The 11,789-nt window shown below is 32.2% G+C and overlaps 1 protein-coding gene across 1 annotated transcript in view; it reads right to left on the bottom strand.

The window, feature by feature from the left end:
• Window positions 1–11,789, bottom strand: part of LOC105342368 (uncharacterized) — a 51,697-nt gene that overhangs the window by 37,369 nt on the left and 2,539 nt on the right. The window contains exons 7-35 of the mRNA XM_066088239.1: window positions 11,684–11,726; window positions 11,190–11,353; window positions 10,745–10,915; window positions 10,032–10,296; window positions 9,589–9,749; window positions 9,282–9,452; window positions 8,915–9,133; window positions 8,674–8,716; window positions 7,975–8,147; window positions 7,505–7,669; window positions 7,173–7,394; window positions 7,012–7,054; window positions 6,754–6,917; window positions 6,269–6,448; window positions 5,904–6,113; window positions 5,726–5,768; window positions 5,474–5,637; window positions 5,168–5,341; window positions 4,563–4,775; window positions 4,366–4,408; window positions 3,959–4,122; window positions 3,628–3,795; window positions 3,315–3,530; window positions 2,933–2,975; window positions 2,645–2,808; window positions 2,332–2,511; window positions 2,027–2,236; window positions 1,900–1,942; window positions 1,124–1,296 (exon numbers count right to left, since the gene is read on the bottom strand). Coding sequence (XP_065944311.1) covers window positions 1,124–1,296; window positions 1,900–1,942; window positions 2,027–2,236; window positions 2,332–2,511; window positions 2,645–2,808; window positions 2,933–2,975; window positions 3,315–3,530; window positions 3,628–3,795; window positions 3,959–4,122; window positions 4,366–4,408; window positions 4,563–4,775; window positions 5,168–5,341; window positions 5,474–5,637; window positions 5,726–5,768; window positions 5,904–6,113; window positions 6,269–6,448; window positions 6,754–6,917; window positions 7,012–7,054; window positions 7,173–7,394; window positions 7,505–7,669; window positions 7,975–8,147; window positions 8,674–8,716; window positions 8,915–9,133; window positions 9,282–9,452; window positions 9,589–9,749; window positions 10,032–10,296; window positions 10,745–10,915; window positions 11,190–11,353; window positions 11,684–11,726 — 4,392 coding nt within the window. The remainder of the gene's footprint in view (window positions 1–1,123; window positions 1,297–1,899; window positions 1,943–2,026; window positions 2,237–2,331; window positions 2,512–2,644; window positions 2,809–2,932; window positions 2,976–3,314; window positions 3,531–3,627; window positions 3,796–3,958; window positions 4,123–4,365; window positions 4,409–4,562; window positions 4,776–5,167; window positions 5,342–5,473; window positions 5,638–5,725; window positions 5,769–5,903; window positions 6,114–6,268; window positions 6,449–6,753; window positions 6,918–7,011; window positions 7,055–7,172; window positions 7,395–7,504; window positions 7,670–7,974; window positions 8,148–8,673; window positions 8,717–8,914; window positions 9,134–9,281; window positions 9,453–9,588; window positions 9,750–10,031; window positions 10,297–10,744; window positions 10,916–11,189; window positions 11,354–11,683; window positions 11,727–11,789) is intronic.

The following is an 11,789-nucleotide window of genomic DNA, read 5'->3' on the forward strand; positions in this document are numbered from 1 at the left end:
GAGTAGTTGCCCTTAGAATATTTATGTCACATTGTTTTGTCTAGAGCAGAACAAAATGGCAGCGACGAAATTTGCTCAAATCTCTGCAGAGAAAGGGAGAAAACATTTAAAATTGAAAAGCAACAAAACATTGTAAGTAAACATGAGTGAATCAAAGATTTTTAAAGAGTATTTGAAAGGTGAGATTGAGATGGAAAATTTTGAAGAGTTTAAATGAGTTAACTTGGACGAGATGTAGGAATATTGTAAATGGCTTTACGTAGATCATCGCTATTTGTGAATAAATATGTCGCTTGATAGTCCTCGGGAAAAACAAAACACTTATTATGTTAGTTCCTGACTCACTACAGAAAATATATTGGGTTGATCCATCTCATAGACGGCTCGGCTCCGCCTCGCCATCTATGAGATAGATCAACACAATATATTTCCATAGTGAGTCAGTAACTAACCTAATAAGTAATAATATTGGTATCTTTGCATTTCGTAGATAAATATTTACATTAAGTGTATACTTCCCCTTATGTTTGCATTGGAAATCTGGGACGTTCAATTTTCTATAAATACACTCTGCTAATCCATGCGCCATGAACACAGATAAAAACGTCATTACATGTTTTGGGTATATTTATTTTTGTAAGATTAAATGAAACTTTCAATCTTACATAACCAATTTGATATGTACTTTTGAAAAACTATTGTCTAGAGCAAAACAAATATATAATATATATAATATATATCTACTCCTTAGTAAAAAAGTTTTTTTATCCGCAAAGTTTCTGGCACATATTTTTTTGTCGCAAAAGCTAACTAAATAATATGTTAATATGGCTGTTCCATGTATGTTTCATATCCCTGACTAAGAGCACAAATAATGGCTTTAGAGCGGCGATACACAAATTTCATATAAATAGACATCAGTATGAAAATATAAATAAAAGCATCGAATGCTTATTTTTTGATGTAAGCTAACACGCGATATGATAATTTGTCTGCACCACTTGGTTTGTCATAGGACCGACGACATTCAAAAATAAGCATTCAATGCTTAAAACAATCATTTTTCACTGTTGATTTTAATTATTATTTGCAAAGTGTACAAAAACGAAGCAATATTGCTTACTAGGGTCAACAAAACTTTGATTCCATGTGCACAATCCTTTTGGAAAAACTGCCCTGTTCAGAATTGTGTATGTGGTACCAGTGTCACACTGTGGTGGTCTTGTTTCGTAGCAGTCCATAGCTTCTAGTGACACCAAGTATGATCTATCTTCAAACAAGTCTTCAATGGTGTATCTGAAAGTCACCATACAGTGAGTGCACTTGTATATTATATACGTTCTTCCGTGGTTAAAATAATTGCAACAATTCCTGCTGGACTAAAGGGGCCCTTCTTTAGCCAGATGATCTGCAAATTTACCAGTATCTAATATCCCTTACGATTTTTAAAGCGCTAACCATAGCGCTTTATTGTCGTTAGACTTCTACTTCAGGTGCATCGAATAACTGCCTCCTATGAGCAGAGGTTTACATAATTTAAACTGGTTAGGGAACCAGTTTTAGGAGTTTGTGCACATAACTGCACGGGCTAATGTGAATCTAATGTACGGGCTATTGTGAATTTAATGTACGGGGCTTACATACATCACTGCATGGACGTCCACGCAATGATGCGGAAATATATAGTGCGTGTACAAAAGCTGAAATGTTACATACATGTACATATATCTGTTATATACATACTGAAGCTGAGCTATCGCTTTTCAGTACTATCAGTACTTTGATTTCCTCAAGATTTTACCTTCATGCTCCCTGTACAATACCCTTTCATGTAACCACATATATGTGAAATTAATATATAGTCATTAGTCATAACCACCCCCCCCTCCAGCAGCTTACCTGACTCTATATATTCCAAGCAAACTGAACTCCTCAGGTTCTCCTAGAAAGAAACACCCAATTCATATAAAAACTTCAAATTGAAATATTTCATCAAATTGAAATATCATACTTAAATAATAAATACCCAATCTTAAATCATGTAGTGCCTTTGTATAAAACACTTTTTCGATCTGAATAAAAAGGCTCTGGGAACAGTAGTCTATGCTGAAATGTACTTGATAATTTCTTCTTAACTCTGGAGATTTGACACAGCACTGCACACCATTACAAGTTGAGAGCATGACACATTTAACATCAGCATGCAGGTTAGGCAAATTCATGATCATTCCACAACCTAAGGAATGAAAGTTAGTTAATATTTATCAATAATTTGTACTTTGTAATTAAGAAAGTCAGAAAAATTGTCTTCTTCAAAAACACATTCGTTACCACTGGTCCATCCATTGGCAGCTGTAGTTGAATAGATACCAACAGATGTATTACACATTGGGTTATCTGTATAGCCAGCCAGGCCTGTTTCATCCATAAGTTGCAACAAATATTCATCTGGAATACTTAGTTTAGCAGTTGGAAGATGTCGATCCACTTTCCATGAAAACAGTGAGAATCCTTAAAAATAAATAGATTAAGTTTATTTAAAATCAAGTTGATTAAAGTCTCCTTTAAAGAAGGTGAACTCCTAATTTTATATATAGTAAAATCAATAATCCAATAGAAAAATGGATGCCCACAAAATATGCACCTTTGATATTGTAATCCATTGACCATTCACAGACATCTTTTGGTATCAAGGAATCTTTAAAGAGGACGTAGAACACTGTGTCATTTCTACTGGACTCATAACTGTGGCTGATGTTCATGTTCAACAAGTATTTTCTATCATTGAAGAAGTTCACCAAAGAAAAGCTGTTGAAATAAAAAATTAAAACAAAAGCATAATAAATATTACCACAAATTTATTATCAGACGAAGTTCTTTTTCATATACTAGTACATTTATTCACAAATTTAAGATTTATGTAAAAGATTACCTCAATTCATATATCCCATAGAAATCCATTTTCACCACTTCACCTAATAAATTGAGCATACATCATAATTGTGTTTGAAGAGATTGAAATTAAGCTTTAAATAAAAATATAATTCAATGAAATATACAGTCAGATATATATATATATATATATATATATATATATATATATATATATATATATATATATATATCCAAATCACAAAAGTATTTTCTCAGTGTCCGGTAAAAATATAATAAAAGAAAAAAAGCAACACTAACTGCAAAGCAAATTATGTTTTGCAGTTAGTGTTGCTTTTTTTCTTTTATTATATATATATATATATATATATATATATATATATATATATATATATATATATATATATGAATGAATGACATACCCCATGTAAAATTGAGGAGACTGATGTTGAATTGCAGTTTTTCTATCTCCAACTTCAAGGTGAATTTACAAGGATCAATTTTGACTACCGTTTCTATGTTTCGTTTGAGTACTTTGTCTTCCACACAGCAAGAGGTGGTTGTACAAGTGTCAGACAGATAACAGTTGATGAGGTCTGAGTCTGTGAACTGACTGATCCCAGACACCTTTCCACATTCTGAATAAAAAATCATATTTCTTTTTCATTTCAGTTTAATTTCGGATTGAAACAAAGTAGGTTTATATTTTCATTAACATTAGATATAAAAACACACCATCCTTCCAAAAGTTCCTGTGGGGAAAATAGTTTCCTGCTTGTCTATGACAGGAATCTTTAAGATATTCGGGAATATCAAGAACTTCTTGCAGTAAAACAATGTCTGAGGCTTTCATCTCTGACTCTGTTATTTGGTTTTCTGCTTTCCATGTTGACAGTGAAAAATCTGCCATTATAAAATAAGATTCAAAATTAGTGAGTTATACCCAGTATATTTGTTTGACGTACCTGCTAATTCATATGTATTTGCAGATTATAAGGAATATGTTTACGTCTTGCTATCAAAAATACTGTTTGAAAGGTTTCCTTTTGGTTGAGGAATAGCATACTTTTTTGTACAAAACCAGTAATCAAGCTGCAAGGTTTCTTTGGCAACAGAGAATTTTTGAACACCACAGTCTCTAACACACAGGGACCAGAGGATTCCAAACACAGACTGATATTTAGGCTCATTTGGTACTTCCGATCAACTTTCAGGTCATACACTTTATACCTTTAAAAGATATCAAACTTACACTATTTATCTTTAAAAATAAGTATACACTGTACTGTTCATCCACCAAATCAAATTTTTCAATTTGATAATATTTCAAGACAAGCAATAGCTGTTATGATTAAATTTTCAAAACTATCATTTTCTATGTATAATTTGCTGGCATATAGTCGCATTGATTGCATTTTCATTAGGAAAAATGTGTTTTTAAGTGTAACTTTTTAAAAATAATTGAAAACTCACTGCATCCGAACAACATTGTTGAGGAAGAAACTGTGCTCTTTTCCTAAAACATTATATGCCGTCATTTATAAGAATATTCAAAATATAAATGAACTTACATACAGTATCAAAATCATTGATTTTATTGAAATAATTTTTACATGTATATTCATATAAAATCAGCTCTAATTTATAAATCCAAGGAGTTTTATTCTCACCAAATGTGAAGTCATAGAGTGAGATTTGATGAGCAAAGTTTTCAATCTCCAACAAAATCCTCTGGTTACAGGGATCTAGTTCTAGGAGCACGCTGATTGACCTGTTGAGTGGAGTGTGTGATGTCACACAGCATTTGACTGATGTACAGGTGGCAGGGATGTGACAAAGCAGGTCTGTGGGTAGATGTCTGGTCAGCACTGGTAGAGGACAGTCTGTAAAGTGAAGCAACACAACATTAGAACATGATACACACCACTGCACTCTCTGTCTTTCTCGTTCATATATTTAATCTAAATCTGGTTAAGCATGATTTTTCACACATTTTTGGTAAGAACATATTTGCAGTGATTAATTTTCATTTGTAATAAGTCTTGTTGCCTAGAGAAAAGAGAACACTGGTTAGTGAGAATACTTAAACATCCATCAGCAGCTTTTCCTCCTAATGTTTTAAATATCTATTGTATACATCTTTTGGTTCACAGTACAAACCTGCACTGAGCTACTTAAAACATCTTTTCAACAATATAAAATATTGTAAAATTCCATGTAAATAACAATTAAACATGTACTGTAAATTAAAACAGAGCTCCAGCTGAAAACTTGCCTTTTGTCCATCCGTGTGTATTATTTTGGTAAATGATATCAGTTTCCCTACATTGTTCCCCTTTCATATACTGTGCTATTCCCAAATCTTCAAGAAGTTCTAACTGACCATATTCTGGTAATGGCAACACTGATGAAAAACTGTGATCAGCTAACCAGCCAGACATTGAAAAACCTACAAAACAAAACAAAAAATCCAAAAGATATGAATATCAAACTAGGTATTGAGTTCCCTACATTGTTAATTTAAAATTTAAATGTTATGGATTGTAATGATCAGAAATTGTATAAATTTGAAGTAACTTACTTGGGATGACAAAGTCTGTACTCTTGAATTCACAGACAGGTTTCGGAAACATAGTGTTTTGAACAATGTTTTCAGTTAGGGTACAATTGTCTGGTTCATAGCACACACTTATATTGACACTCATCATATAATGTGAGTCACTGACCAAGTCAAAGATGATGTAACTAAAAGAAAATTTACTCATTAGTACCACATATTTGTACATTTGTACATCAATGATGGTAATAGAAAAAATATATTATGTATTTTTACCTAATTCTGTAGACTCCTTGAAGACTGAAATGCTTTTCTTCACCTTTAAATGTGTTTACATAGATTATATAATTACTTGTAATTATAATTCTCGAAAAAATAAATAAATATAGTTTTCAACTTTAATAATTTATGATTTAATATAAAGAATTATAAAAATATCAAAATGTTTTATTACCAAATGTAAAGTCCAAGAGAAATGATTGTTGTTTTCTGTTCTCTATGCCTACTGAAAATTTTAAATGACAAGAATCTACACCAATGAACCAGTTGAATGTTGTATCCATTTCAGGATCTTCGGTACAACAGTTGATAGAGGTACAGCTGGAACCCACATAGCAGTAGGTCTTCTTCTTCATGTTGTAAGGTAGACTGCGTATTCTACATGCTAGAAATTCAAAAAGCACTTTAATGAGTAAATAAAATTGCAGAATGATCTTGTACATTTTATAAACAATAAGGTTTTATGGTATGTTCTAACTTGCAACTTCTTTTAAATAGGATCAGTGCACAATAGCTATAAATTGAGAAAAAATCTATCACCATTGTGTTGATTCCAGCCATTGTATGTGGGCCAGTATGGGGAAACATTTCTTCTACACTTAGATGACTTGAGATATCCAGGCAGTTTTAAGGAGTCTTCTACTTTACCCTTCATATAGTTAGGTAAATTGGCACCATAACTGTAACTGTTGTTAATTTTCCATGATAAAAGGGAAAAACCTATTAAAAAAGGAATAATTTAAACATGTATCTGTGAAAGCTTAAACAAATTAGTCAGATATTTAACTCTTTCATTTATTTCCACATTCATAGTTATTTAGAGCGTGTAAAAAGCAACAATAATATTTGAATTGTCGACTGCATATATTAAGACATCTTCTGTGTAACATTAGGTGGTGTTGGCAACATAAAAATTCTCATTGTTCAGTTTGAAATAAGTGAAAAATCTCAAGACGGGGGTAAATATCATAAAATCGACCAACAATTATATAGCTATGATTAAATATAAAAATATGTTATCAAACCTGGTGGCAATAGCTGATCAAACTGGCATTTTCTTTTGGACACAAGGCTGTTGGCAAGTATTGTCTGATTAGCAATTTCACATGCTTTCGAACTCTCTGTACACAAGCTTACATTTACATTTAACACATATTGGTGTTCATGTTGGAGATTTTTTACATCAAAACTACAAGGAAATGTAACCAAAGTTAGAATATGATGACAACAATAATCATAATCTCAATCATGGAGAAAAAAAGTTTTTAAAATCTAGAACTTACTCCATGCGTACAACTCCTTGTAACCATACACTTTTTGTCATGGCTTAATGAAGAAAAAAATATCAAGTTGAAAATATATGAAACATTCGCAACTAAGCAATTTTTCATAGGCATTGTAAAATTTAACATACTCATGCAAATTTTGGATTTGCTATACATACATGTTGACAGCAATTTGTCTGTTTCAAGAGAGATTTCCTCAAATTTCCATTTATCAATTCCAACCACTATTTTTGATGTGCAAGGGTCAATTTCTAGGTATGTATGGAAGCTTCTCCCCAAAACTGAGCTTGATATACAACACTCTACTCCTGAACAATAACTAGGAATATTGCAGGTAAAAGAGCTGGGGAGGATTGGCAATGCAAGGTTGTCTAAGCATTCTGAAAAAAAAATCATCACATGAGCATACAATCATATATACGTATCTTAAAAACTTCACTGTAATTCAAAACATTTGAGAACTTTGTAAATTTCCTTTTTTTAAACTTGCCTGATGTCCAACCAGTGCTGTTTCCATGAACCCAAGATGTGTTACAGTCTGTATCCTTAAACTTTGACAGCTGTAAAACTTCCATTAGATCCTGCAGAGCACTTCCTGTCAGTGGAGTAGTGTTAGGATATCCATTTTCTGACAGCCAAGTACTGGTAGAGAACCCTTAAAACAAATCATACACATTTACAACACCTTGATTTATGGAATAACATATTTAATGAATATGTAATAATAGTTGAATATTTGTTTGCAATTGTTTAAAAATATAACAGACATTAAGTCAAGAAAGGTAAAACCTGGCAGTAAAAGAACATATTACATCAATATGTTTGTAGCAATATATTAATTTCAAACAATACATCAAAAGAAATCTTACATGCATAATATACACATCACTTATACATGTATATCAACAAACTACACAGATTTTTTCAATTTTACACACTCTGTGAACAATTGTCTCTTACCAGGTATTGTTTCTTCTGCTTTCCAGTTGCAGTAAGGTTGGGATCTGGACTTTGGTAATCTTGTATTCGAGAGAACTGTGTATTGTTCACAGTGTAAGGAACTCTCCCAGCAGGAGAGGACGGAGAAGCTGACTAGGTACATGTTGGCATTACTCAGGTCCTCAATTGTATATCTGTAGAAAACAGTTTGGGAAGGATATAAATATAACAAAATGAAAGAAAAAGTGAACAAGCTCACATACGCCATGCTCCCATATTATTGGCAATCCTATAATGAAAGACAGAGTATGCAATAAACACACAAAATGATTTTATTTTAAAAGGGACATAACTCAATAAAAAATAATGACATCAAGACTTCCTGCACATCTATACTTCTGTCTCTATAAAACAACAACAAAATTTTAAATTCGAAAATGCAAAAATTCCCATAAAATTGTAAAATCGGAATTTTCTGGTACATATATGTAATATGCACATCCTAAATACCTACAAAGTTTAAACAAAATTCAGTGCAACAGTTTAAGAGGAGCCGCGTTTACTAAACACAGGACAGAAGGACTGACACACTGACACAATGACTGACTGACGGACGGGTCAAAAACATATCCTTCGCACTTGTTGTGTGATGTATCTTTATGGAAATGGAGTACAAAATATAAATCCAAATCTATTTTCAATGATGTACATCATATTTACCTGAGATGATATATTCCACTCATAGTAAGCATTTCTTCCTTTCCTATGAAGAAATTTATTCAATTAAGAAAAGTAATGAATAGCATTTTAAATATTATTTTCTGGATTTCTAAAGATTTTTCAAAATACAAATACATCTATACAAATGTACTTTATACAGTGAACGTATACTGTTTAAATCAAACAAATATTTAGTTCTACTTTGAAACTGAAAAATAACAGTCAAAGAACACACCCTTACCCCAGTTAGTGTATGCACTTGGCTGTATTTCTCTGACAAACTTGTCTATGCCTATCCTTATTTTGTCTTGACAGTAGTTTAGACTGAAGTGAATGGTCACATGTTTCAGCAAAGGTTCAGAATACAAACAGCACACCACATCTGAACAGGAGTGTCCAAGATTACAGGTGATAGCTCCTCGAATAACAGGAACATTGTTTGGGAGGGATACTGGGCAATCTTTTCAAAACAGAAAATAACAGAAATCATTCTAATTCTTTAAATTCCTGATTAAAATTCTCGGAAAAACTGTAAAATGTAGTGGTAAGTTGCATTTTTAAAAATCAAAACTAAAAAATGTATTTTTATAGATACATATAAAACCCACCATTAGTCCATCCAGCTGAGGGGGAATTAAACACTCCTGATGACCTGTCACATACTTGTGAGGAGTTATACAAATATCCATGCATTCCCAATTCTTCCTCTAGTCTAGCTATGCTATAGTCTTCCATGACTGTGTACTTGTTTTTTGTTTTCCATGAATTAATTGTGAAATCTAAAAGAAAATTGAAAACAAGTCATCAAATGAGCAACGTATAGCCATTGTATTTTGTAGTGCACATATTTAGTTTTCTATAATATTCATTTCCAAATAACACCAGAGCTGAAAAAAGATATTTCTTCCTGCTTACTCTTTATTTCTGTTCCTATATTCCACTCACAGCTAGGTTTTGGTATAAGCGTATCATCAAGTACAGACACCTCTTCACAAGGCAGCCCATTCTCCATACAAACCATAAACTTTAGACTAATTCGCAAAGATTCTGCTCCTGGGAGGTCTACTATCTTAAACCTAAAATATTTCCAATAACATCATTAAATTAAGCTTGTCCATCAGAATACTACACAACTGTTATATCGAACACATGTCATTGGTAAAATTACATGTTATCTTAGCATACCTGTTAAAAATTAAATTTTTTATTTAATTGATCTATGTAAAAAAGAAACTGCAATTTAAATAATTTTCTTTCGCATAGTGCAGTAATGATAATTGGATTGATGTAAAGGCACAACATACACCCTTAGTTATAAAAGGTATAAAAGGAATCATTATTTCCTCATTTCTTTATACCTTAGTCTATAGATTCCCTTCATCCAGTAGTCCTGCCACTCATTGAACTTAAAGTCATACATGGTGGTTGGCTGTACAACAAATCTATCAATCCCATATTGAATTGTCCATCGACATGAGTCAATTGATAAATAAAACTGGAGTGACTGTGGTTTTAGTTTGGTTACATCCATACAGCAGTTAATACTGGTACAACTGGATGTCATGTGGCAGGTTACATAGGAAGGTAATGATTTTAGTCCTGGGTTCAATGTTGAGGGACATTCTGCATCGGGATGTATACAAAACTTAATTAATACATAGAATAATATCTGACCATGTTAACCTTAAGGTGGTATGGGACATCTGTCGATATTATGTGGATTAAAGTACTATATAATTGAAAAACTTTCACCAGTTTAGAATTTTCAAATTTTACATAATTTAACCAAAAAGTAGCTTTTAAAAATATTTGAAAAGGTAGAAATTGGAAAACCCCCAGCGGGATTCGAACTCATGACTTACAGGTTCGTAGTAAACCCTCTAACCCACTGCGCTACGGAGTTAGGTGACCATTTTTGGAAAGAAACTACTTATATAATTACACTTTATTTTATTGTTTATTTCGATAAACAATACGTCATAACATGGAAGTGTCCCATACCACTTTAAGTCATGTTTAAAGAATGTTTTTCTTCTCAAGCATAAGTGGCTGCACTGAACTTTATAATTACCATTTTTCCATCCATTCAATGTAGGCAGGTAATGAGCATCTGATCTATTACAGGAAGGATGCAATATGTAGCTGGAAACACCCAGATAGTCGTTCAAATAAACAAAGTCTTTTTCAGTCAATTTGTTGGGAACGAGGCCATTTTCTCTAGTGTACTTTGACAAGGAGAATCCTTAAAAAAGATTTTTAAAAATTTAGTAATCTTAATGATACCTTATTTCTTATATCTTGTGATTCAGCACAAGTCTGTTAGTTTGACCACATAGAAAAAGTAGTGACCTACAATAGTACATTATTCATGCGCTACTTTGACCTCTTGACCCATAATGATTTTATGCAGGAATAACAGCGGATTGCGCAAATACTGTTATATACGAGAAAACATTTGCAAGTGTAAATATTTTTTTAACATTATCTACAAAAACATATACAATATACAGCTGTACCTGGTTTTTCAAAGGAAAGCCTTCCTGTGCATTTTCTTTTTGGAATCATTGTATTTTGGAATACATCTGCTATAAACTGACAGGGTTTGTACCTCTCCCAACACAAGGATACTTTAAGGTCCATTAGAAACATACTTTCAGCTAAGAGGTCATAGACTTTGTAACTGAAATTAGAATGTGAAATTCAATAATCTCTTTCTTTCTCTATCTCTCTCTTGATAAGTTAAAACAAAACATACATGTAGTATACTTCAAAGATCATTTAAAGAAACAAAATAAATCTGTTTACAACATGTATCAAAAGCCAAATATCAAAGATTAAAAAAATCGATTTGACTGTTAAAAAACCCATCATGAAATCGTGGAAATTCTTCAAAATGTACTTTCAAAATGTTACTTGAAAAAACCCTATATCAGGTATATCAATATCAGTCATAAATTTACATCGAGCAAAAATAAGTGGGATAAAAGTGAAAATATATCAATCAACTCACTCAATGCGTATTAATCCAAACAGGTAGTATTTCTGTTCTTCACCTTATGGAACAGATAGATCAACTTTAATCAAAGGTGTACTTAGTTTTGTTAATCTGACGATAT

Source organism: Magallana gigas, chromosome 6 (genome assembly GCF_963853765.1).
Source record: "Magallana gigas chromosome 6, xbMagGiga1.1, whole genome shotgun sequence".
NCBI classification, from domain to species: Eukaryota; Metazoa; Mollusca; class Bivalvia; order Ostreida; family Ostreidae; genus Magallana; species Magallana gigas.